The sequence below is a fragment of the Boleophthalmus pectinirostris genome, unplaced genomic scaffold (assembly GCF_026225935.1).
Source record: "Boleophthalmus pectinirostris isolate CB_2022bp ecotype Guang Dong unplaced genomic scaffold, ASM2622593v1 HiC_scaffold_23, whole genome shotgun sequence".
NCBI classification, from domain to species: Eukaryota; Metazoa; Chordata; class Actinopteri; order Gobiiformes; family Gobiidae; genus Boleophthalmus; species Boleophthalmus pectinirostris.
This window is the reverse complement of record NW_026571207.1, coordinates 21,950,663-21,977,981: the sequence shown is the minus strand read 5'-3', so window position 1 is coordinate 21,977,981 and position 27,319 is coordinate 21,950,663. Positions and strand designations below refer to the sequence as shown.

At 37.9% G+C, this 27,319-nt stretch overlaps 3 protein-coding genes across 3 annotated transcripts; 2 read left to right on the top strand and 1 right to left on the bottom strand.

The window, feature by feature from the left end:
- On the top strand, positions 1 to 4,366 carry zdhhc15b (zinc finger DHHC-type palmitoyltransferase 15b). Its single transcript, XM_020928254.2, has 11 exons — positions 1 to 168; positions 511 to 537; positions 630 to 724; positions 796 to 916; positions 1,160 to 1,229; positions 1,580 to 1,612; positions 1,697 to 1,817; positions 1,923 to 2,055; positions 2,145 to 2,271; positions 2,438 to 2,550; positions 2,840 to 4,366. Exons 1-11 carry the CDS (start codon positions 45 to 47, stop codon positions 2,881 to 2,883), a joined length of 1,008 nt encoding a protein of 335 aa, XP_020783913.1. The 5' UTR covers positions 1 to 44; the 3' UTR covers positions 2,884 to 4,366.
- uprt (uracil phosphoribosyltransferase (FUR1) homolog (S. cerevisiae)) lies at positions 4,266 to 7,849 on the bottom strand. Its single transcript, XM_020928825.2, has 7 exons — positions 7,346 to 7,849; positions 7,040 to 7,082; positions 6,627 to 6,696; positions 6,475 to 6,537; positions 5,955 to 6,116; positions 5,306 to 5,404; positions 4,266 to 5,031 (listed from the first exon to the last, which is right to left on the bottom strand). The coding sequence occupies exons 1-7, from the start codon at positions 7,573 to 7,575 to the stop codon at positions 4,925 to 4,927; spliced, it is 774 nt and encodes a 257-aa protein (XP_020784484.1). The 5' UTR covers positions 7,576 to 7,849; the 3' UTR covers positions 4,266 to 4,924.
- Positions 7,839 to 27,319, top strand: abcb7 (ATP-binding cassette, sub-family B (MDR/TAP), member 7). Its single transcript, XM_055159673.1, has 16 exons — positions 7,839 to 8,048; positions 8,760 to 8,840; positions 8,915 to 8,992; positions 9,928 to 10,047; positions 11,420 to 11,552; positions 16,918 to 17,186; positions 18,159 to 18,247; positions 18,349 to 18,436; positions 19,654 to 19,828; positions 20,296 to 20,453; positions 22,539 to 22,702; positions 22,810 to 22,939; positions 23,262 to 23,433; positions 24,241 to 24,344; positions 24,901 to 25,008; positions 26,171 to 27,319. The coding sequence occupies exons 1-16, from the start codon at positions 7,854 to 7,856 to the stop codon at positions 26,387 to 26,389; spliced, it is 2,283 nt and encodes a 760-aa protein (XP_055015648.1). The 5' UTR covers positions 7,839 to 7,853; the 3' UTR covers positions 26,390 to 27,319.

The window sequence follows — 27,319 nt, the reverse complement described above, 5'->3', positions numbered from 1 at the left end:
AATCCCAGGAATAGTAGTCGAGCCCCGATCAGCCGTGAGATGAGATGGATATGGCTCTCTCCAGAGGTTTGAGATGCTGTCAAAAGGTTTTCTCCTGGATACCCGTCCTTATTATCACCTCTGTGGTCCTGTGGTCGTACTATGCCTACGTGTTTGAGTTATGCTTGTGTAAGTATTCGAAACAGTGTCGATTTGTTGTGATTTTGTCTTCGTTTTGCCGGCGACGTCGCAGATTTCCGCACAGTAGTGTTGACAGCATTATGCGGCCAGAACTAGCAACTAACAAAGCGGAAAGAGCTTTTGAACGTATTTTACTAATAATACACAAGTCTAAGCAAAAATAAACCAATTAGTAATGTGTTAAAAACTGTGTAAATACAGTTAATCATTTTACGATTGGTACAGAGAATAATCAAATCTCTGTTATTGCATGTAGTAAGATATGTAATTGTGTTTTCTTCACGTGTTTACTTTATATGCTTTAATACTTTTTTTTCTTTTATTTTACAGTCACTATTTCTAATACATTCGAAAAAGGTAAGTGCTTGATTTTAGTTTGTTGTTATTGATCGCTATAGGCACGAGGTCTTGTCTTATGATTAATGAATGGTACTGTGTTTTTGCTGCAGTGGCTTATCTTCTAGTTTTTCATATTTGCTTTATGATGTTCTCGTGGACTTACTGGAAGTCCATATTCACGCCTCCTGCTTCTCCGTGTAAAAAGGTATACCAGCGTCCTATTACTAACTGAAATCTATGGATGACACCCACACTAACATTTTTATATTTTATCAGTTTCAACTCTCATATTCAGACAAAGAAAGATATGAGATGGAGGAGAGGCCAGATGCTCAGAAACAGATCCTTGTTGAGATAGCAAAAAAGCTGCCCATTTCCACCCGTGCACAATCTGGAGGTAATCTGTTTTCCAAGTAATATTCTAGAGTTTTTATTCTTTGGTCATGTGCACCCTAGTGAGGTAACAAGTAGGCTAAAACAATCAACTCTTAGGGACCTTAGAGCATCCCCATCTAATGTAATCAGCCAATGTATCTCTTTCATTAGTGCTGATTGCGAAGTTCGAAGCTTCAGGAAATAAGCAAAGGGTAACGCATGTCTCAAATGTCGTTCATTCAACTGGTCATCCTCTTGTCTCCAGCTATCAGGTTCTGTGACCGCTGCCAGGTGCTGAAGCCTGACCGATGTCACCACTGCTCAGTTTGTGAAACGTAAGTCTGTCTTTCCTCCTCACCCATTCATGTAGAAGTAGTGCCCAAGGCCAGACATATTATTTGGTGAAGAGCAGTTTGTAATTATTAGGTGTTGTTTTGTTGGCACATATATCCCTGAGTGATGAATCAGAGCAACATCTTACCTTGCAAAAGAGACACAGATGCTGTTGGCAGTAATGTTCAGATGGAACAGGAATTATTAAAATATGGAATACAGGATAAAAAAAGTACTAAAATTTTTTGGAGGAGTAATGGCAACTCGCACCTCAATGTCTAGCTTTCTCCTACCATTCTCCATCATACAAACTGGCAAAATAGTAGTGTAATATTTGTATTCCTTTTTTTAGCTGTGTTTTGAAGATGGACCATCACTGTCCTTGGTATGTACACTGTAAACTACTTGCTACATGAAGCTTCAATCTTGTACTTGATCTAATGCAGTAAATTTGTATCTGACATTTTAGGGTGAACAACTGTGTGGGATTTTCCAACTACAAGTTTTTTCTTCTCTTCCTGTCATACTCAATCCTTTACTGTGTATTTATTGCAGCAACAGTGTTTCAATATTTCCTCAAATTCTGGGTGGTAAGTGTTATACCATGAGTCATGAGTGACCGTGTCAAATAAATACTGAATGCATTATATCTTGTAAGTTCATCAGCACTTTGGCCTCTCCTCTTCTTGGCTTAGGGGGATTTGCCAAATGGACCGGCCAAGTTCCATGTGCTCTTCCTCATGTTTGTGGCGGTCATGTTCTTCGTCAGTCTCATGTTCCTCTTTGGCTATCATTGTTGGTTGGTGGCAAAAAATCGATCCACTTTAGGCAAGCATCATTTGTTTATTAAAAATATTAACACATTACTAATTTGGCATATTGTTTTAGACATTTCTGTATATTATTTGTATACGTAGAGGCTTTCTCTGCACCAGTTTTTGTCAATGGACCAGACAAAAATGGGTTTAATGTGGGTATAAGAAGAAACCTGCAGCAGGTTTTTGGAGAGGACCACAGACTGTGGCTCATCCCAGTCTTTACTGGGTAAGTTTTCCACATGCATGCAGCATTCAAAAATGAGATTACATTTATATGTTCTACAATGGGGATATTTTGCAAGTGCCTATCTAAAACTGATTGGCCTATCAAGTCTAAATTAGGCGCTAAATCAATATTTACTTTCAATGTCTGTTCACTGTTCACTCTTCAGTCAAGGGAATGGCCATTTCTTCCCCTTGAAGAATCAAAGTGAATCCCAAAATCCATTATTGGCTTCAGAGATGTGGGAGGAGTCAGACGACTGCTCTGAGGAAGGAAGCTTTGGTAAGAGGCTTTTTTTTTTCTTTGTTAATTTCTGCAATTGTGAAACCACATACAGTGTTTACTGAAAAATATAATATAATATAAAAAATCCAAACGGTGTTGAATTTTCTGTAATATCTATTCATTGTATAAATGTCTTTTGTGGTTAATTGTATTCTCTCACGTAAATTGGGGTTGAATTGTACACTGTCAGACTTTTAGCATTCTACTACCACCTAGTGGTTTAATGCTAGACTTGCAGTTATCCTTTTCAGTGCTAAATGCTGCTTCTTATTTTTCTCCTTTTCAGTGGGAGAGCACGACCCATCAGTTACCATTGAGATGGAGGAGTAGTACTTACTAACAAGAACTATTTTAAAGTGATCATCTCCTAAACTCTTTTGTTGTAGATTTATTCTAGTCAAATTTTAATGAAATACATGAAGGGGGCCAAACCTGGCGATCCATGCGCCTATGGGTCATATTAATTGAGATATCTGAAATATAAAATGTATCCTATAATCTCAGTGTAATAGGATAATCAGTATTGAGGTTGAGTTTGTGTACTCCCAGCTCCGTATTTCCAATGTGTCATCTTCTGTCAGATGACTTGCTGTGAATTGAAGAGCTTCCGTCTTGGCACTAATCTGTTTTTTGACACTGAGGTGTTGAGTTGTCTGTAGGAGTGTACAATGTTACACCCTATAACTTGACCTGTACCTGATGAGTGTGGAAAACAATGGTAGTATAGGTCAGCATTTTTGTTACAGACTGAGGTCATTTTATGTGTTTTTTTTTTGTTTTGTTTGTTTTTTGTTACAATTTTGTTTTTGTCTTATATTTATACCACTACTTGGATTTTAAAAGAACCATTTAATCTTGACTATTTCTGCTGAATTCTGCTCTCAAATGGACCCAAAGAATGTATCCAAAACATAATTGGTAAATTACTGTTTATTCAAAGTATCTGCATATCCTAACATATCATGTAGTTTGCTACTTAATATGAAAATGTGTTTTGTGGGAACTACTGGCATAAATCCAGTGCACCTTCCCAATAAGAAAGATTAAATCATTATTGTATGTGTATTGTATTTTCAGTTTTATTTTTAAGGATTAATTAAATATGCAGGTACCTGTAAATATTGTAGATGAAGCAACTGATCCTCATCCGCTGGTTGGTAGAGATCAGTATTCTGCAATGTTTTTTACTTTGTTTGTATGACTTTTTTAAATGCTAGAAATAACATCTTATTATTCAAGCTGTCTAAACTTGACTACTCTTAAGTGCTGACAGTGCACTAAAATGTGTGTACAAAGTGTTGGGCCTTTGTTTGGATGGTGTTTTGATGTCATGTTTTTGTGCTTTATTCTGTAAACATTTTTGTGTAAGCCAAGTTAAATGCTGCTTATATACTAAAATATAGACAGCAACATATTTATTATTATTGCTGTGTTCTTATAAAAGGTGGGACAGCAGTATTGGAAAATGTAGAATGCTAAGGTTTAGGTGTATGTTATTTTGTTTCTATTGTTTAAATGTGGAACTTTTTTAGGTTTACAGATTCACCGTATTACCTGGTGCTGGCAGTGTTTGTATATCTTGATGCTCACCAGCCTTGGCGAAATGACACTAGTGATCATATTTATTGTATCTAATGTTATTTGTCCTGTTAAATCCTTGCATTCAGTAAAATATGCCATCATGCCTCTCAAAAAATCAACTGCAGCAAAGGTCCATATTAATTAACTTTGTTTATATGCCATTTGACAAATATAAAGCCTTTATCAATTGATCTGTGTTGTAACATGCAAAATAAAATGATCCATTGTCAAACTTTTTATAGTTAAGAACAATGCAAAAACACAGATTACACTTAAAATACAACTCAATTCTGCCTGATATTGCATACTTTGGAGAGTGTAAGTATTTGGCAAAACAAGAGGAAACACTTAGAACAGGGGTGGGCAAACTACGGCCCGGGGGCCATATGTGGCCCTTTAATCTTCTTAATCCGGCCCACCGACCTTCAAGAACAACAATAATAATAATTTTCAGTGTTTTTCACACTCATTTCAATAAATAATAAATACCGTGGGACTTGAAAGACAGATATTTTGTTGTAGAGCTTTGTAATGATTTTCAATTATGGGATATTTTAATAACATGGGACATAGTTTCTACATATCCCATGTTATTTTTTTCTCTTATGAGGTGGATTGCCAAAAAACTCCATCCATCTGCTCTTGGTTCGGCCCTTCCATCAAATTTTAGAACCCTTTGTGGCCCTCGAGTCAAAAAGTTTGCCCACCCCTGACTTAGAATATTTAAATAAACAAGACAAAAAATAAAATAAGATCATGTCCCTTAAGTTTGTGATAGGCTCAAACCTCCTTAATCTGTGCCAAAATATCGCTGCCCAAAGTGTGTGGGAGCCACTGGGTGGACCTCCGTGGTGAGGATGGTGATGTCCGGAAACTCCTGAATGATTGATTTGGCTCCTATAAAGTTGGAAAAGATGCACGAGTTGATTTAAGTATGGAGTGATTCTGTAATTTTCTACTGAGATTCATGTTGTCAAGATGGACAAGTGAGGACTAGTTCCTGGTGGTGTTGCTTCATTTTTTACACTTGTAAAGCGTTCTGTGTGTGTAGCGAATTTCAAAATGTTCAATGCAAATTATATAGATAAAATAAGTGCCTTCATCTTAATGTTATGACAAAGGAGGGTAAGGCTATAAAATATAAATGAAAAGAGATGTAGTCGGGGTTTACCATGAGGTGTAGAGAAGAGACTGAGGAGGATAATATGGCGAGGTTGGACACCATGTTCTAGCAACACTCTCACCGCTTCAATCACGGTGTTTCCAGTACCTGCAGGCACAAACAATCTCGAATTACCAAGAAAACTATGTAATTTTAAACTTGAGATGTGTTTCTTACAATATACTGAAAGAACCAAACATAATGATAGAAAGATATAACTATGAGCCTTGGCAGGCTCTCATTTCCAAGCCTGTTACAAGTATCAGTATGACTATATGCTTTGGCTTTATGACATTTTAAAACATACTTCAAAACTTGATCATATGGCATCATAAAAAACTGAAAATGTTACTTTTTGCTACTGGGAAACCAAGGCTATTAAGATACTATTTTTGTTGGCCCTTATTATGCTATTCAGTAGCTTGGTGGCTATCTCCGAGGCAGTATATAATTTTGTCCTAAGAGCTATAATTATCAGAACAGTGTGAATTGGTATGATGTGGAAATGCAGACTCGCACTGAAGGTCAGTTCAAGAGAAACTTCTCTGCTAGAAGCAGTGAACAATTTTGAGCATCCTATGACATTTACTGAGAAATAGGGTGATAAACTTGGATTGGTACATGACAGCAAGTGTGCATCTCTATGTACTGTACTTACTAAGAATGGGATACATGAGCAGCACTTTCCTCCTGTAAACATCAGGGGGAAACTTGGCATAATAGACCTTGGCCTTCTGTGTTTCCTCATCACTTTGGATAAGGATTTTGCCGATTCGTATTGAGCGGCAACAGTCCCTGAGACCCTGCTCCATAGCCTCACCTATGAAGAACAAAATAAATGTTAACAGATGTAATTCACAAACAACTGTGTTTTACACCAAAAATGGCCAATACTGCATAACCCACTTACTTAAATTTCTGTTTCAGATAGTCTTCAAGACTTTAAACAATTAAGTCTAGCAGTACATTGGACATTTTTTTTAAATCTTCCATTGTCTTGTCTAATATAAATCAATTTACTTTTAAGTAATTATATTAGTGAATTTTGTTGGGTCAAAATCTGTTATTATAATATATTATTATATAATATTATAAGTCATTTGAGTGACTTGTGTGTAAATTGTGCTTTAAAAATAAACTGGCTTCATAATTCATGGGTATGGGTAGATATGACTTACCACTTCTCATGATACTGACACCACAATTGCCTCTCTCAAACTTCACACCTTCATACTTGTACCCTGAAGAAAAAACAAAGAAGGAATAAACAACAAACAAAACCCACAAATAAGCTATTCTGCAGCCTTTTCTCTGAAGTCATCCATCATACCTGTAGGTGTTGTAACCGTGCACTCCGAATAGGGCAGCTGGTTTAAACCCTCTTCAACAACAAGTCTAATCTGAGGTCAAACATCAGACTATTAAAGCAAATTAATTCCTGGTCCAACTAAATGTCTGCAACATAATTATTATTGTGATACAATTGGTCTCCCTAGTAGTTTTTTTATGCTGTATGTGTATTTGACAATAAGGTCAAAGAATTCTAGGCATGGTTGCATTGGTTCAGTGGTAGAGCACTCGCCCCCAATCTGAAAACTGGCAGATGCGTTTTTATCACAGCTATGCCAAGTGCATACTGTTGTTGTGTACTTGGGCAGGACATTTCCCCTTCTTTGCCTTCAGTCTCTATACACTGGTTTATGAAATTGTGTTTAGGAGAGTTTTGATGAGTTCTAATCTTACCAATCTGTCTGCACTAAACACAAAATCTCCTCTGCTGGTGGTCCTGAAAGCATAAAGCACAATACACATTTTTTGTGAGTGTTATATGGCATTTATTATACATACATACATGTTGATGTTTATCACAACGCTATGCACTGTAATAACAAAAACAGGCGATATATTGATTATATATATGTGAAACGTGATGAATCTATATGCTTATATGATGTGCTAATATGTCACAGCCGTTTATAAGGTCAACAAGGGTCAATCGGGTTATCTTTGTTGTAGTCTGTGGGTAAAATAAGAAACGTAAGGACTCACTTGTCTCTGATAATGGTCTGTAACTCTCGGATCTGGTCATTCAGAGGCAACAGCTTTAGTTGAGGTCCAAGGTTGTCTTGATTATTGACGGGTTGTATTGTCACATTACTTGAGTCGTTGTCCGACAATATTCCGGGCACATTGTTGGTGCTATTTGCGAATCGTACTTGCTTCATTGGGAGTTCTTGGCCACTGCTGACATTATTCACTTGCTGGTTATGGCATGGCATCCTGAGGTACTTGACAGAGTCGGCCGAGAGACGCGCGCACTTGGGCTAAACTCCCAACAAAAAGAAGCACCAGCCTGTCAGACAACGTGTTCTTCCTTTGGCTTCGATGTGTGCCCAAACCTTATCTCCCAGACGTCCAAAAATGTATTATTTCTATCAAAAAGTTTACAATTGTTGATTCGGTTGAAGAATAACAAAAATCAGACAAACATTTCCTTTAAAAAATAAATAATCAACCCTGCTTCTATGCTAGCTGTCAGCGTCGTTGTACACCGGATATGACGTTACCGGCGTGCCCACTGGCCGCCTTCCTGATCAGAAACATGGCGCCGATGTTGGTCTCTCTAAAATGCGGATTTTACTTTCAAAGACGAAAATTGGCGTGTATTCTTCGACAAACTAGCTCATATCATGTCTGGAATAGAAGTCGAAATGAAAACAGCGGGGATCATAAACATCAACATACATATCTAGTAAGTTAAAGTGTAATACTTTTTAAAGGACATTGTGTTTTTGGCAACGTTTTACAGGAAAGGACGTGTTCGGAGTTACTTAATTAAGATATGTTGTCTCTTAAAGATATTTGGGATCTTTATGAACTATGTTGACCTATATTGTACACGATTTTCGATGTCATCATCATTTTATTAACTTGCTTTAATTAAGTTGCTCAGCAGATCACATTGAGCAGTATTAGGTTTACCATTTGATGTCAGCAATATTTAACGCTGCATTTTTAATACTTTTTCACTTGCACAAAAAGTTTATTCAAATTTCTTTACTTTTTTTCCACACATTTTGTAGAATATATATAAACTGTTGTTAGCCTACAAGCTGTGTGGTTGTCTGCGTTATCTGTCACGTGCTTTACATCATTCAGCACCAGCCAAACTTCTGTCACTCCTGAATAGTTAGATAAGGGTCCTAGGGGTCCTGGTCCCACCCTTCATCGCGGGCTATGAACACAATTTTGAGATTCTCAAAACAAAAAAAAAAAAAAATATAAATATAAATAAATATATATATATATCTTTATTTAGTGGTTCACATTTCTTCTTCATCTGTTACACTGTTAATGTTCTGCTTATTTTCCACATGTTAATCATTTTAACGCTATAAAGTTCACTAAACTTTACTTGATTATTCATTTAGCTTAATGATTAACTATGTGTTCTGTGTTATAGTTGGGTGCCACTAACCAAAGAACAGCAGCATGCAGTTCAAACAGATGTGGAAACAGTCGGCAGATCTTGGAGGCAGCCAGGGTCAGCAGCATACTGTATACATAGAAGAGTAGATATAACTTACAATTGGCTCTAAATACCTTGATGTTTTACAGCATTTGCAAAAAATAGACAAAAGATCATGCTGGCATGGACATGCAGGAGGAGGGTTGAGTGCAGACCCAAAGAATGTGGTGAGTAAAAGTAATAATTATATAATTTTCTCTTCAAGTTTAGTAGCTGTATGTTTTCCTGAACCAAATAAAATGTCCCTTACCATAGAAAGTGTATATTGTGTGGTGTTTACACAAAGTCAAACACACTTATCTGTTTGCAGAGTTTAAAAAAATGTTTTATAGACAGTTTAAAACTTTAAATGGTACAAACCTGTCAGATGATCTTATTTTAAGTATCTATCAGTACTAAAGTATTGTTACATTAGAAAGCATTTTCTGGTGTATTTCATTCATTTTTTGTGCTAATGCTTTAACAATTATAACATTTAGTGTGTGTGTTTATTTGTTGACAACATGTAAATTAAGGGAAAGCACTTTAATTTCATATACTAGATTTTTACATGGGATTAACTGTTAATACACCTTTCTCCTGTGTTGCTTGATTGTATTTGATTAAAGACAGGTGTTGGGCACATTTTCTCTGTAATTTGCTTGGAGGTAGTGCCATATAACGTGGTCCTACCATATTGAGCGGATTAGAGGAATTACTGCATATTTTTTGGCCTGCATCGAGCCACAGTAGCAGGTGTGTAGAGGAGTGAGAGTAAACAGCCGTGTTGGCAGCCTCAGCTGGGATGACAGTCCAGGCCCCTCTTGGGACTTGTAGTGTCAGTTTGGATCCCCAAGTCCACCTGGAGACTCCACTGTTGCAATTTCTCATGGGGCTTCTATTTATATTTGATTTTCATGTGTCTGTCTAGATTTATTTAAAATTTTCTATTGCTTTTTGGAGGAAAATTTTAGTAAAGCATTTTCCAATAAATAAATGCTTCAAATGTAAGGTAATACTAAGACCGAACTGTATTTGGACAAATAAAGGTTCTGTTACATTCTCTTTATCTAGATATGCTTTTAAACTGTGTAAATAATGTTGTTTTTTTCTTCTTTGACAGCTGAAGGAGGTAAATTCAGCAACAATTCTATCTGCAATGCTGTCATATGTGTGGCCAAAAGATAGACCAGACCTAAGGGCACGTGTTGCAATCTCACTGAGTCTTCTTGCTGGAGCTAAGGTACTTTCCTTTGAAATATTTTTAACATTTTACATCTAAACCTAAGAGGCAAAAACTAAAAAACACTTTTATCCCACTCATCATGACTAAGCTAAAACTGTCGGTAAATTTTTTTGGGATAAAAAACAAAGAATGCTTAATTGTTTTTTCTTATACTTCTTGCACACATCTATCAGTAAGTGATGTTTTTCCTGCTCCTTTGTTGATGGTCTCTAATTTACACCCTGGAAAACAATCACAAATTCACAGCTCCTAAATAAGTAGTGTGGCCTGCTGCTGCTCAGCATGGCTCCCTCCAGTGTGCACAAAAGAGGAGAAAACACGTATGCAATCCAATCTTCTCCTTCCATTTTCTTGCATGGCTGGAGTTAGCCTCAATTTCTCTACTTTGTTGGTTTGAACTGAGATCTCCAGCATAGTAGAGGCAATTTTTAAATCAACTGAGTAATTGCATAGTTACTGTCCCACTCACCTCTGCACTCCATACAATCAGTGACATTTTAATTTCAATTACCGAATACCTGCTTCTTGATTGTGATAGTTAGTTTAAGTTAGTTAGTTTCTTATGATTGGAAAATGACACATGGTTTTGCATTGTATTTGACTAAGAATGGCATTTATAATGATAATGTGTATGATATCAACTATAGAGAAAGGAACATGTGCACTGCAGTTGAATATGCAGGATAAAAGAAATGGTCTTGATGAATAAATGTTGTCCGGCCTTGTAATCATTGGATCTGGATGAACTTGTATGTGTCCGTTATGTCTAGCAAGCACATACCGGATAAAAGCCAAAAAGTTATTTCACATTGTGCATGTGCCATAATTCTCTATGCTGGTACTTCTGTGGTAGATGCCCTGATATCGTTCATATTTTACAAAATAATTTTTTGCTAATGACCTGAAACAAATCTGAAAACTTAACAAAGGCCCTGCACTGTGTGGGGTTGAGAGCTTCATCTGAAATGTGTTTCAAATGGAAACTTGTAGCTGTGAGCTGCTGTCTGCTAGCTGTCCTAATGTGCAGTGGACTCGCCTGACTCACACAGCTGTCCCTGCGCTTTTAATTAGCCCTAATAACCATTTCAATTCCATTAGCAGGAAGCACTAGCTCCGCACCCACAGCCCAAAAGCCAGTAACAATAATATACACACAAAACGTGCAAGCAATAAGCTACAAACAAAAGAAATTTAAAAAAAAAAAAAGATAATTTTTTGTTCATGCAGACTGCAGTGTTAACACAAAACACAATTTGGATCTATCTGTTGAAGTGACTCTACAGGGAGCTAGGAAAATGACACTTGGGTTTATTGAGCATATGCCTGACTAATATGCTCCCTCTCCCCCTCTGTCTCTGTGCCCTCCCAGCTCACCAATGTGATGGTGCCCTTCATGTTTAAGTATGCAGTGGACGAGCTAAACCAGATGTCGGGACACATGCTGAACCTGAATGACGCGCCAAGCACGGTGGCTACCATGGCAACGGCCGTGCTGATTGGCTGTGAGTCCCAGACATGCCCCACACTTGCCGCTTCGGCTCTTCTCACAAGGGGACCGAGGACCTCCCTATTATCAACACTCTGACCTTTGCAAACATTCATATCAATGCTCTTTCCCTTGTCCCAGTATTTACATTGTGATCTTCTGAGTTGCAGTTTACTGGCGTTCATCCCGACAACCTTGTTATGAGTTGTTTTTTTTCCCTCACAAGGTCAGCAGTTCTTATACAGTACTCAAATGCTAAGGAAGAAATTGCTATAAATAGGTCTGCACTAGGTCTTGAAGAAAGATGAATTTTATAATTGCAATTGTGGGTAGATGTTGTTGTGATAAAGGTTTAAGAAGTGGTACTCAGTTTTACATTGTAAAAAAAAACAGGGACAGTACCATTTGAGAGAAGAACTGGTAAACTAATGCAAACATCCCATGAATTTGAATTTCAGAACATGTTTGTAGAGGTCTCACTAAACTACAGGTACAACTAGTTCAGTAAAAAAAGAAATGATATATTTTCATTATCTAGATAATTGCAGCCTCTGTGATTTGATAATTACCTCGACTCAGAAAGTGAAATTTCAATTTAACTGCAACATATTATGCTGCCCTATTGCTAATGTACAAGGGTCATTCCACGCCATTTCAACAAATGGCCCACACACTTCGATCTCAAAAAATTTTGAAAAAATTATAGTCCCTTACTATCATGCACCAACCCTGTGAAGTTTTAGTGATTTTCGATCAATACTTTTTAAGTCACAGCTCATTTAGTAAGGGGGGTCAATTTACGGGCCCAAAATAGCATCATTTTTTCTCGACTGTTTTCACAGGTCGATATCTCACATAGAGGGCTGAAATTTTGTAGGCTTGTAGTCCTCTACTCTGTGTTCAAATAACATCTATCGAAAGTTTAGTATCTCAACTCATTATCATTTTATATGAACTTAAAAATGAAAAAAACTTGTTCATTTCCGTGGCGTACCATTTTTAGCCCCTTTTCAAACCTACGTGTAGTTGTAGTAGACCCTTAAATTTTTTTTTGGAGAATCAAGATATGTACTAGGACTGTTAAAAAAATTACCAAATCTTGTAAATTTTAAATAGGTTATGTGTGAGGGTCGTTAAAAACAAGAAAATGTAACATGGTCTGATTTTCACATGTAATTTATGGAATGTGGGTAGTGATAAAAAAAATTTTGAATAATTTTTATTTGAAAGACCAGAAAAAGACCTTCCATATGGTACCAAACATGTATTTTATGAAGCTCCTTCAATTTTTAATTGTATCGCGAACATTCACATTTGAGGTTTTGGTCACAGTGCAAGACACAATGACATGATATACAATGACCATGCACTATGTTTTATTCCAGCAGCTAAGGTCACTAAACATTTAAAGACTGAATCAAATGGTTTGATAATCATTTTGATGTGACAAAGTATCTGACAAGTTATGTGACATCCGAGAAAACAGCTGTAGATTTTTCTCATATTAAAGAAACAATCAGGTCATGTTCAACAATATGATATTGTCTTCTGTTAGTTGTGGACAGCACATTGATGTTCAAGACTATGCAAACATTACAATAGATTTTGGTGCGCAAGGAACTCAAACATTGGGAAGCAGCCAAGAAGTGAGGAAACAGTTCCCTATCCTGTTCGGATCACCTGAGCAGGTAAAGAAAGTCCTATGGAGCCTTAAATGGAAAGTGCTGAGGATTTGTTGGAATTTATCGCATATAAAAAATCATATTCATCTTTATTCTGGGGTGAACATACAGTCCCTGACAAAAGTCTTGTCGCTTATCCATTTTGTAGAAACAAAAACTTATAATCTGACTTTAAATTAATCGATTGGTTTTAGAAATGTCTCATATGAAAGCTAAAACCCTCACAAATTATGCTCAATATACTAAAATAAATTTGCTTCACTGAAGAAAGATTGATCATTTAATGAACACAGAAAGGTCAGATTTTGGCAAGACAAAAGTCTTCTCCCCTTGTCATATGATGCACCCAATCCTAGATTACAGCCTCACCTGTGATCAGTTACTGATCAATCAATTAGTGGGTGTGTATAAAAAGAACCCCAGCACACCAGACCTTCACATCAACTGCAACTTGACCTCTGACAACATGCCTAAGATCCACCCTGAGACCAAAGCGTTAATTATCAAGAGGCTGAAGACCAGATCCACTGCTGAGGTGGTGACACCTTCAATGTGTCTCAGCGTCAAGTACAAAGAATAAGAAAAAGATCTGAAATGACTGGAGATGTTTTTGACAAGCCCAGGTCCGGCAGACCCCACAAGACAACTGCTCAGGAGGACGGTTTGTTGATTCAAAAATCCAAGGCCAGCACCTTTTCCACTGCAGCAGAGCTCCACCAGGCCTGGTCACCTCAAGTCACTGTGTCAACCAGAACAGTTTGTAGAATTCTGTCTCGAAATGGCCTCCAATGTCGAATCAGTGCACAGAAACCAGCACTAAACAAAAGGCAATTAAAAAAACGTGTGGCATTTGCCAAGGCCCACAGCCTGCTAAAAGGATGGACACTGGAAAAGTGGCAGAAGGTGGATTTCTCAGATGAATTCTCGGTTGAATTACATCACAGCCGCTGCAAATATTGCAGGAGACCTACTGGAGCCAGCATGGATCCAAGATTCACCCAGAAAACAGTTAAGTTTGGTGGCGGAAAACTCATGGTCTGGGGTTACATCCAGTATGGGGGGGTGCGAGACATTTACAGGGTGGAAGGCAATATCAATAGCCTAAAATATCAAGAAGTATTAGCTACCTCTTACATTCCCAAACATAAAAGGGGTCAAATTTTGCAGCAGGATGGTGCTCCATCGCATACTCCATCGCAAAACTTTTGTCTTCCAAAATCTGACCTTTCTGTGTTCATTAAATGATCAATCTTTCTTCAGTGAAGCAAATTTATTTTAGTATATTGAGCATAATTTGGGAGGGTTTTAGCTTTCATATGAGACATTTCTAAAATCAATTGATTAATTTAACGTCAGGTTATAAGCTTTTGTTTCTACAAAATGGATAAGCGACAAGACTTTTGTCAGGGACTGTATATAGTTCCAAATGCAATTTTTTTTAATATATATTTTAAGAGAGCCAGTACATGTTTGGATCACCACAGGACCAAGAGCCTACTCCCAAAAAATGTATGTAGTGCACAGATGACAAAGCGTCTGACTAAAGTTACAAGGCCACACCGCAGTCAACATGGTCAACTGAACCAACTAAAACCAGTCCACCAGGGATGAAAAAGCCTCCACAGGTTGAGGAGAAATCTGGTGGTCAAGCTTGTGAGGACTGTCCATGCTGCCGTGACCTCGGCCAGAAAATCCAAAAGCTTTGGGACCGACTGGGTTTATGAAGATACTGATGATGAATAAGACATACATGTTCTGGGTTCTGGGTTTTTAAGATGTCTTGTAACACATCCTGTTGATTCATGCTTGTTGATTCTTCATGTTTGGGAGCTTTAGCTGCTGGAATAAAACATAGTACACGGTCACTGTATATTTGTGTCATTGTGTCAAATGTGAATGTTCAAGATACAATTAAAAATTGAAGGAGCTTCATAAAATACATGTGTTTGGTACCATATGAAAGGTCTTTTTCTGGTCTTTCAAATAAAAATAATTTAAAAAATCTGTATCACTACACACATGCCATAAATTATATGTGGACATCGGACTATGTTATGTTTTCTTGTTTTTAACAGGACTCTCACACATAACCTATTTCAAATTTTCAACATTTGGTGATATTTTTTTTAACAGTCCTAGTACATATCTTGATTCTCAAAAAAATTTAAAGGTCTACTACACCTACGAGTAGGTTTAAAAAGGGGCTAAAAATTGTATGCCACGGAAAGGAACACGTTTTTTTTTTTTTTTTTTCATTTTTAAGTTCATATAAAATGAAAATGAGTTGAGATACCAAGCTTTCGATAGCAGTTATTTGAATGCAGAGTAGAGGAGTACAAGCCTACAAAATATCAGCCCTCTATATATGATACTTAAGGAGATATCGACCTGTGAAAACGGCCGAGAAAAAAATTTCGTGATTTTGGGTCATTAAATTGACACATACTCCCACACTATTGACACTATATGAGCTGTAACTTAAAAAGTATTGATTGAAAGTGACTAAAATTTCACAGGGTTGGTACATGCTAGTAAGGGACCAGCTGGTATTTTTTCTAAACTTTTAAAAAACATGATGCACGAGATTTTCTGTAAATTTGATGAAATGGAATGACCCACAAGTTAAATTTAAATTGTTTGGGCATGATCTATATTTTTGGATTAATTTGTTCCAGTTCTTGAATGCAAGACAAAGGTGCGATGTAGTGTGAGTGTGAGATTGTATTGAAAAGAGAAATAAATAAATGCAGTGGACCTAGCATCTACTGCAAGTCTTTGTGACCAGTCAGTTGCAATATACTAAGCTTTGCAGCCACTTATTTTAATGAGCCTGTTAGGTCTGGCACACTAATGCTCTTGTGAAATAACTGGAGCACATCAACAGAACTCAAGGTAGACTGAATGGCTGTAGTGAAAAAGGAGGAAACACTTACTGAAAGGAGTTTTATTTTTGTGTTAATTTGCGTGCCATGCTCAGGACATGATATACAAGCTGGGAAATGTGTAATTTGTCTGCAAAGCTTGTGCTGTGCTCATCCTTCCTTGTCAGATGTGGACACGTTGTTCATTAGATGAGCTTTCCCATTTAACGCCACATTACAGACCCATGAAGATCGACAGACAGAACAATTACTAACCCACTTTGGTCTCGGCACATTATTCACACAGGTGAAAACTGTACCAGGAGGGATACATTTGCTAAAACATTTGACATGCAGTTTTTACCTTTTTGGAAAGTACTGGTTTAGAGTTGATTCAGACCTGATGGGGCTGATTCTGTTATTCTTTTGTTATGTGTAGTTTTAATATAATTCTGCGCACACTTGACCCACGTGCAGTATGTTTGTGTGTGCTTTTCTTCCTTTTGTGGAGCACTGTAGTGTCATAAGTTATAGATGGCGTCCATCTCTGTAATTACAGAGGCGAGTCGAGGCTACTGCTCCAGCTCAACAGGGCCTATAGACACAATATGAGAAAAAACCTCTTACTTTAGGCCTGATCAAGATTGAAGTGCCTCAACTTTTTCCATTTGTCTTGGATAAACACAGAAAGGGACAGGTCAAAACACACTTCACCCTTGAGTGCTCGCTAACATTTCTCAGTGAAGATAGATTTAGTCTTGATAGCACCAGTCCCTGTTGGATCATCCCTGCCTTTCACAGCAGGTGTGCTAAAGTGTCTGTTTCTTCACTCTCCCAGATGGTGCGTCACGGGCCTGTGCGGCCCTCTTCAATGAGCTGAGGAACACTGTGTTCGGCAAAGTGGCCCAGAGCTCAATCCGCAGAATTGCTAAGAACGTCTTCCTTCACCTGCACAATCTCGACCTTGGTTTTCATCTGAGCCGCCAGACGGGTGCGCTGTCCAAAGCCATCGACCGTGGCACGAGGGGCATCTCCTTTGTCCTCAGCGCTCTGGTCTTTAATTTAGGACCTACAGTGTTTGAGATGGGTCTCGTCAGTGCCATTCTTGTAAGTTAAACAAATGAGAAACAACTGAATGCACACAATAAAAAAGAAAAAAAAAAAATCACACTCTAGTGTACTTGGACTACAGTGGTGAATTCACAACATCAAATTGTAGTCACTTCTAGGTAGGGCTGTGCAATGAATTGAATTCATAATCATGGTTTCACTTATTGTCCTATTCAATTGCAATAATATAAAATACATTATATTAACTCATATTCAAAATAAAGCAAAAACACCCTATTCTACAGTGAAAAAATACTACTAATAAATAATTGTTAGGTTATACTTTCTCTAAAGGTAAAATTTACCAGTATAATAAACAGGGTTGTTATTGAATTTATACACAGGCTTTATAGGACTAATTTTGTCTAATAAAATATTTTGTTAGCTATCAGTGTTCTTGCTCTGTGATCTTATGAGTCAATTAGAGATTTATTTATTTAATTTTTGTTTAACATAAATTTTAATTCTCAGAATGTTAACCCTGCACAGTATAGAGTGCATTAGTGCATATTAACAAAGTAGACGAATATTTGAAATCTATCTAAGCAGAATGGGGCTTTTACTGTAAAAATGGGCAAGGTACAAACCCGAGGCACACTGACTGATTATGTTAAATTGTCTTTATTACATAAGTCTGTATACGTTTGAAATGTATGTTTGGCCTGGAGAGCTGCTCCTTAACTTCACCAGTGAAAGAAGTCCATTTATAGCTCTGTGCTAGAATTCCAGTCTAAGCCATAATGTCATCTTGCCTGTAACGAGGACAGACTTCATTGCCTAAATAGCCTGAGTATTAGCATGATTAGTTCCTTGATTTTTTTTCTCCATTTGTAACACTCAATTTAATAGAGGAATGGTCAAAACATTTTCAAATGGCCTTGTGATACTGATGTCAAGGCTCAGTGCTCTGATGTGTGCAAAAGTCACTTTGAGCATGTGAGTGACGCTGACTGAGATTTCTCTCCACAGTATTACAAATGTGGTGGACAGTTTGCTGCAGTAGCCTTGGGGACTTTATCAGCGTACACTTTGTTCACTATTCTCGTCACCCAGTGGAGGTAACAGTAACCATATCAATTAGTTCATATTTGAGGATGACTGTGCAGATACACTATTGATTGAATGACAATATATGTTTACTTTGTCTGTTTTTTCAAAGGACAAGATTCCGTATAGAAATGAACAAAGCAGACAATGATGCTGGAAATGCTGCAATTGACTCCCTTCTTAACTATGAGACTGTCAAGGTAAACCAATGCTACTTTCAGTGCACATTTTCTTGATAAGTCATGCTAAAATTAAATCTGAACATTAGGCTTTCATTTTTCATATAGCTTACCTGATTTGATTCCAAGTATGGCAAAAACAGTTTGTTACAAATGTATAGACATTTGGGTTACTGTCCCTGGTCCTTTTGCAGTAAAATGTGACTTTTTATAACTACATCTAACATGGGAATCAGTTGAAACAGGTGTTTTATTTTGGCACTGAAGCATGTCTGTGCATTGACATGTAGAAACCAGTGTAATGCAATATAAATGGAAACTTATTTTTTAAGTCAAACCTATCCTAAGTTTGGAGAGGACTTACATAAGTTACAAAGTTATTTTTATCTCATGATACATTTCAATACACATATCAGGTCTGTGTATTTTTTGTGGCTGCATTATGTTTTGGCTTGTTTTTCTTAACGTGTTTTGTGTCATCTGTGTCAATGCGGCCTGATTTAGCATCACTCTGGATGTGAGTGTGCATATGTAATTAGATCTCCGCCCACTCAGAAATCCGTTCCACTTTCACAAAGAGCTGGCTGGGAACCTGAACACAACACGGTGCCTGCTTCAGCTTGTCCTCCGTGTGCTACTTTTCCTCTCTTTTGTCAAATTCTTGCATTTCATTATATTCAAATGTATCTGTTGCCTGTTGTAGCACTTCTCCAGAGCCATGAGCCGGAGAAGCAAATCGCCCACTTAACCATAGTGGCAAAACAATAGTGCTAACTAAACAAACATCAGCATTAGGTAATTGGCAGCAGCATTACAGAGAGCTGTTGTTTTGATGCTGTAGTTTGTGTTGTCCTTGAAAAGAGGTGCTGCTTATGGCTGATTCATAGGAGGTGTGTCCAATACACATGTGCTATATTTTTTTGTATTCAAATTAGTGTGGCTTGTGTTGAACAACACTCAAGAGAGTCATGATTGTCTTGTTATCAACAAGCATTGTAAATACAGATGTTTGTGAAATACCAATGTACTATTACTTAGAATGCACTTCTGATCTACAAAAACTTTGGGACCAAAAACATTTATAATAAGCCAACCTAGACCCATGTTTTTGTCCACAGCAGTCACTACGAGTGAATGTTGCCTTAATGCTTGTCAGAGTCTTCCTGAGTGTGTTCAATGTTTCTATTTTTTTTTTTCACTTTCCCCTTGGTGTCTTTTCTCCTCTGACCTGTCGGCAGTACTTCAACAATGAGAAGTATGAGGCTGAAAGGTACGATGCATTCCTAAAGATCTACGAGTCATCTTCTCTGAAAACCACGTCGACATTGGCCATGCTCAACTTTGGCCAAAGCGCCATCTTCAGTGTCGGCCTCACTGCCATTATGTTGTTAGCCAGCAAAGGCATTACTGCAGGTGAGTGGACCTTATTTCTGCTCCAAGTGTCTTAAGGGAAAGCTGTGGGTTTGTTGAGTTTTAAAGGTAATCGTCATGAACTCATAAAAGTGTGTATCAACAAAACGATTGTGTGACTCTTTTATGCGTGGGATCAGTGACAGAAACACACAAGCAGAAACATGCAGTACTCAAGCATCAGACTGACAATGAGAAAACTGCAGGTAAACCCCTAAGTGAACTGAATAATTGAAACTAAATGGGAACAAAACACAGCAAGGATGAAAAAGTGCCATGAATAGAAAATAAAATAGCCTTGATGCAGAAAATGAAATCACAGTAGGTGGAAAAAGATTTGGACAGTTTCAGCTTTTGTCTGCATTTGAATGAACAGTATTTACTTTTTAGGTTTAGTCTCCAAAGAAAGCTGCTATAGTTTCAATAGATGGGAGTGTGTCATCCATGTAAAATGTTGTCTTGTTTTCTAGGCTCAATGACAGTGGGAGACCTGGTAATGGTGAATGGCCTCCTCTTCCAGCTCTCTCTCCCGCTCAACTTCCTGGGAACAGTTTATAGAGAGACGAGGCAGGCGCTAATAGACATGAACACGCTCTTCACTCTGCTCAGCGTTGACACCAAGATCAAGGTAAACTGTTTGTGAGCTGTGCTCTTTTCAATAGAGTTTTTAAGTATAAAAGATTCGGGTTATGATCTGTTGATAGAGTTTTAAATGATGTGAAATCATAGCTTCAGAAAACCTTGATTCTTTCTCACTGTAGTACTTATGCAGTGTTTTATATGCAGACATTTTCCAATAGTTACATAGTCTTCTCTCATGTTTTAACAGGGGAACCAATAATTTGCTTTTGCCATAAATATCTTCTGTAAACAATGGGAGTAATTACATGCCAGCACACATTTCTTTATCTGTTGCTGACTCTTTTATAAATCTGGATCATGGGTTCACATCCAGGCTTACATTTCTGTTCTGTTCTTAACACATTGTTGCTTTGTCAGACAGTGCAGAAGATGGACTTTTTGAGATTTTCCTGAAAGAACTATAGATCTGGTTGTGTTTCTATGAGAATGATTTTGTTGCATCTTGGAATATTTTTTTATCTTAGCTACATTCATCATCTTCTGAAGTCAAATGATTATAAAGCACAGAACACTCTCTCACTGAACTAACCTCTACTCCTGAGAGTTCAGATATCACATGTTAAATCATTAAGATGACTGGACTAAGGTTGCCCAATAAGAGGATGTGTGGGGAACAGTAAATGGCATGTGCCTCTGTGCTTGAGCATAGAGCTCCAATAAATATCCTGCTTTGGGGCATTAGTTTGATATACCACAATTTAATTTTATATTGTCACATTATATTGTCCACCCCTACTAAAGGTGGAATTATATGGTGAAGTTTCTTATGTGACCATCTTCTTTTCTACACCAGTGAAGTTTCACTTTTTATACCTCTCCATAAGGTCAGATGCATATTCTAAAAATGTGCTTACAGCATATTGTAGCTGACCAAAGGTTGAAGGCTAGACTCTGACTAGAACATGCTTTCTTCACCATCTGCTTCAAGACTTCTCTGAGGTCAAAATACAGGTGGTAGGAAGCTCACATATTTGTACCTATTGGAGCTGAATTCACTTTTCTGACTGGTGCCATAGTTTGTACCTGTGTTCTGAAAGAGTTTGAAGCACTAGGATCATTTGCAATACAGGTTTGAGAAGTGAACCACCGCCTCTGCATCCACAACATAAACATTAAACATGGTTACCTGACACAAAACACTAAATACATATGCCACATGAACCAAGGGTTCTGCAGCAGATCGAAATAAGTGATTCACTGTGATTATTATAATGAATAATTACAAAAAAAATACATAAACAAGAAAACTGAAACACAGATGTGTCAATATATATTTTCAATATAAAAAATTTAATTGAAAAACAATTGGGACATCATGTAATGATGCCACATTGATTGCAATTTTACTTGATACTTAACAATTACTGAAACTGTGGTCATTGGGCTGTAACAACTGATTGTTGAAGAAGTAAAAAAAAATAATTACGGTAAAGGCAGTGATATTTTGTGATTGTCATATGGACTAGAGCAGTCCTCCATTTCCAGTGTCATTATTGAACCAAACTGACACAAAAGAATATTTTCAATCAATGCTCATTTGTCAAGTCTCTCGAACTATTACAGAATAATACATAAAAAGCACTTACAAGTCATTTTGTTGCTGCAAAATTCTAAAAAGCAAAGGGAACAAACCTACTTTGCTCTTTCACTGTATCCCACATGAAGAAATGCCCAGTAATAGTTTTAACTCTCTGGCTCCTGCAGTATTTCAAAAAATATTGTACAGTGAGGTGAATACTATGTTAGTTCCCCTTCTGATTTGGGTATTTTTACATTCCTAACAGTTTGCACTATTGCTTGATATTGTATGCACCGCTTTGTGTCTGCTGACTGCAAGTGACAACCAAGGACAATGTGTAAGATTCACATGCCCTTTGAAAAGACACTTTTGCATTTGCTTTCAGGACCAGAGCTATTCGGAGTGAGTGAAGGCTCTGTGTTCAGTAACCTCCCTTACAAGGTGTTGGACTATCGTTGCATCATACTAGGCCCCTTATGCCAATGGCTCTTCTATATCTCTTCTTCTTTCTTTCTGCCTCAATCGACTAATCCCTCTGATGATTTGCCCTAGGAGAAGGATCTTGCCCCTGCCTTAGCCATCACACCACAGGAGGCCACCATTCGCTTTGAGGATGTCTACTTTGAATATTTGGAGGGCCAAAAAGTGTTAAACGGAGTGACTTTTGATGTGCCTGCTGGAAAAAAGGTGGCTATAGTTGGCGGCAGTGGGTCAGGGTAGGTAACCATCAGCATGCTATGCCTCATTTGTGTAAGCAGCCAGTGTTATCACCTGATATCATCTGGAGGCTGAGACAAAGCTGATTATTTCTTCCATGTTTCAGGAAGAGCACCATTGTGCGGCTGCTGTTCCGCTTCTATGAGCCACAGCAGGGGAACATCTACATCGCAGGGCAGAATATCCGAGAAGTCAGCCTTGACAGTTTGAGGAAAACTCTGGGGGTTGTACCTCAGGTTTGTCACGCACCACATTCACAAAGACATATTCTGTGCACCTGAGACATTGACTGAAAAAAATATTAAAATCATTTTTAAATTATGAAAACATAAACACCAAAAATGTGAACACCATTAATACAAGCTGAATCCACATACAACAAAGCTTTCACTGCAGTGGGCTCACAGGCTTATCTGAACAGATGGTACACAAACTATATTTTTTTGTCATTTGCTTTTTGTCTTTGCCTCCTACCCGCCTTTATCTGCAGTCCTCTATTTGTGTCTTAGTTGCTAAAAAAGCTCTGAATGCTCAGTTTTCTTTAACTGTTGTCTTTAGGATGCCGTGCTCTTCCACAACACCATCTTCTACAACCTGCAGTATGGGAACATCAACGCCACAGCGGAGGATGTGTACTACGTCGCACGTCTCGCAGGCCTCCACGACGCTGTTCTCAAGATGCCCCATGGCTATGACACCCAGGTTGGGGAGCGGGGCCTGAAGCTGTCAGGTTAGCTTCTGTTTAAATATTGTATCTTTAATGTAGTGTTTTGTCATCTGTGTTTCAGGGATTGTGCACAAACAACACATCGTAATTGCAGTGTGTAATGCAATGATTGATTGATTTATTAGTAGCATTTTAGAAAATTGTATTATTACAATAAGCAAGAAGTCTAGCGTAGAGGTTCTCCACACACATTTGAGAACACGTAGAAATAAACACATTTTATATCTTAGCTGTAAAATATGACATAGGTATCACTTATTTCCTCTTCACTTAACTTGCCTGCAGTATCTTTTCTGCTGTGGATGCAGAACGCTGTGTAGTATTTGACTGCAATTATCATTCAACTCATTTAGCCCACGTAAATTTGACTGTGAACACTTTCACTCAGCATTCAAGACACAATTACTGGCAACACAGATTTCTTTATATGGAGTGTGAACAAAATGAAAGCAAAGGCAAAGTGATGCCAATTACTTTCTGGTATTTCAGAGAAGCCTCTGCCAGGAGATTATAGGTTTTAATTGTAATCATTATTAACACAACCAAGAGGTCATCTGACCTCTTATGCCTATAAAAGGTTTATAACGTTAAAAATTAAACTAACAATAAAACCTGCGGTTTCACAGTTCATTACATTCTGAAAAATGAGATTACAAACAAGGCATATTGTACCTAGAACAGGCGATCGGTCATTTTGATCTCTACTTTATTTATTGCTTATTCATTCTGTAGTTACCATCACATATCTGATCCTCCATTGTTAAACATGACAGTTGTGAGCGCAAATCTAATGTTAACTGTTTGTTTTAGGAGGAGAGAAGCAACGTGTTGCCATTGCTCGTGCCATATTAAAAAATCCACCCATTCTCTTGTATGATGAAGCCACCTCATCCCTTGACTCCATAACTGAAGAGGTGTGTATGGGGAAAAAAAACAATGACTCACTAAACATGTTCTTAATGCCACCTTCTTGTAGCCACATGCACTTTCACAAAAACAAGCACCACTTCATCACCTGCTGTAGGTGCACTGATGCTGCAGAGCCTTGTGCCTGCTGGGACATATGTTAAACCACTGACATGCTCAACAATGAACATTTTTGTTTGCCTCCACCTGCCTGTCCCCTTAATCCGCTGCTCTGTCAGTGTTATATTTAATGGGGGAAAAAAAAATCAGAGTTTCACATCATTGCACTGAATGTGTATTTGAAGGTAGGCATGATTTAACTGGAAGTATTGTTAATATGTATTAGTGTATTGACTTTTCATTATAATGTAAAAAAAAATAGCTGAAATGTACTGTCGCTGAGCAACCTGGCGTTTCAAGTATATTTCGTATCTATTCTGTCATTCATGTTACATTTTTCATCTTAAGCCTTGGGTCTATTACTGACTCAAGAAAGTATTTTTCTGTGCATTAGTTGATACTCTTCTAAAGCTTGACATTGACACTGTGTTTGTCTTCTTTCAGAACATTCTGACTTCCATGAAGGCAATGGTAAAGGACAGAACCTCAGTGTTCATTGCCCACAGACTTTCCACCATTGTAGATGCAGATGAGATCATCGTGCTCAGTCAGGTAAGGTGTCCCTGTAGCGCATGAGACCTTTTCTATTCAGCAATAGTGCAGTATCACCATTCAAAGAAGTGAATAATATGGAAGTTGGCAGTTCAATTAGTTGCATATGCTTAAAAGAAAATTATTTTCCCCTATGTGTGAACCTCACCATGCCCTATCTGACAGCTGCATGACCAGAGAATGGAGTGTCTGCTTTTGGCTATTATTTCCAGTTTGCCTCCAAAGTGCGTGAGAAACATGCTTCGTTTTCTCATTAATGTCCACAGCAACAGCACGCCGCAGGTCCAAACGTACATATTATGTTCTCCATAAGGGCTCATTAAAGCAGTCAGACCCAGCTAGCTGTTTTGGTCAGATGGCATGTCTTATTTGTATTTGTGACTAATAAAGTATGGGCCAGCGTCCAGATACCAATGAAACCGTGTACAAGAATAGTCCCTTTGAATTGACATGTTTATCTTCAACATATTTCTTTACTGTATATTTTTCCCTGGGGTACTTAGGAGAGCTTTATGAAACCTTAAAAGATTATAAATAAATAGGTGAAGGTGCTGTGTTGCTGTAAGATCATATAAAGCATAAATGGCTAGTGTGAAAGTTTTGAACATAAATTAAGTGACATCTCCCCTCCTGTAGTGAATGGGGCTCTTCCTCAGAACAGCAGCAAGTGTCCATTTGTGCTTGCAGGTTTTCCAGTCAGATGGGAGGGATCAGAGGAGTGTGGTGTGAATGCATGTTTGCGTGTCATCTCTCCGTTGCGTTTGCCAGTGTCACCAGCAGAGGACTGCCTGCGGTGCTCATTAAAATAACGAGCAGAAGGAGTCACATGCTCATCTTGGGTGTACTAAAGATGGTGCCAACACCTCTGCACGCTCATGTAAAGTGGGGGAAGGGGCAGGTTCATTTGTGTTGCACTGTGTGGGAGGGAAGTGTGTTTTCTGCCTGTGAATTTGCGTCTGTGTATGAGAGCCATATTTTGGTGATAAATGCAACAGTTGTTGGGGAGGCGGTAAGCTTTCTAGGGGAGCACACTTCTCGGCAGTTTGGTCAGCACTGCGCAGTATGAGATGATGGCTAAAACAGTCATCATTTATGCTGCCCTAACTGGCTGTCTATCATGTGGTCTTTCTTACCTGATTTAATCTTTTGTATTTTAATCCAGGGTAAAGTGGCAGAGAGAGGCACCCACCAGGCCCTCCTCAGTACACCCAACAGTTTGTATGCAGACTTGTGGAACACTCAAAACAGCAAAATTCTGAACAGCAGCCAGAGCAGCCCAGAGGCACCAGCAGAGCGCTTGTCCCAAAAGGAAGAGGAGAGGAAGAAGCTGCAGGAGGAGATCCTGAACAGTGTGAAGGGCTGTGGGAACTGTTCCTGCTGAGGGCCTCATTCAGACTCTACTGGAATACAGCTCTGTATCACCTGCTCAATATCACCTACTCTGTGGGAGGTGGGGACAACTTCCACCCAAGTCTTCTGCTGTTTGTTATGGGCACCACTCAATAGAAAGAGTGAGGACCAGAACTGGAAGTCTGTGTTTAGTACTGGCTGCTGTCCAGAGATGAAACTTGAATGTCAGTTTCCTCAGCTGAAGCGATGTATAAAGAGACCTGTATATCACATATGTGTAAGACATCTGCTGTCAACATGGCTGCCCTGCATTTTTACATCAGGTTTCTAACAAAACAAATACAATGTTATGTAATGATATTCTTGTCTGGACATGGACACAATTCATATATTATATATTTTATAGTTAATTTATTTTCAATACATAGGTATGCCTTTTTTATATACAGCTACTCATTGTAGTGCTTGTAATAGATTTTGGCCATCAGGAAATTATTTTTCAATATTTGCCAAAGCTGAAGTTTTTTCACTATTGATTATTAAAAATGTGAACGTCTTCTTTCATGAGACATGAAGTAAACACATTTACATAAGATTATACATGCATTGTTTACAATAAACAAAAGTCCCCAAACAAATCATTAATGGGTAGAAAACTACAACTTGAAACCCTTCCCTGGAATATTTTTGCTTTATATCTTTTAACCCTGAATGTAGGTGACTGATGAAAACATGGCATTTTTAACAGTTTTGTCTATGCCAATATGTACACTTCTTTATGAAGGTTCAATGTATTTTGTCCTTATTTCTGAGGGCACTGTGGTTTGTGCACCTTTTGGTAATAGACTGGTAATAATAATGATAAAAGTTCTATTGACACTATGTACAGCTTTTATTGTTTTGATTTGTCTACCGTGTGAACTCATTTTGAACTAATAAATAAAAATAAACTGTTTCAAAA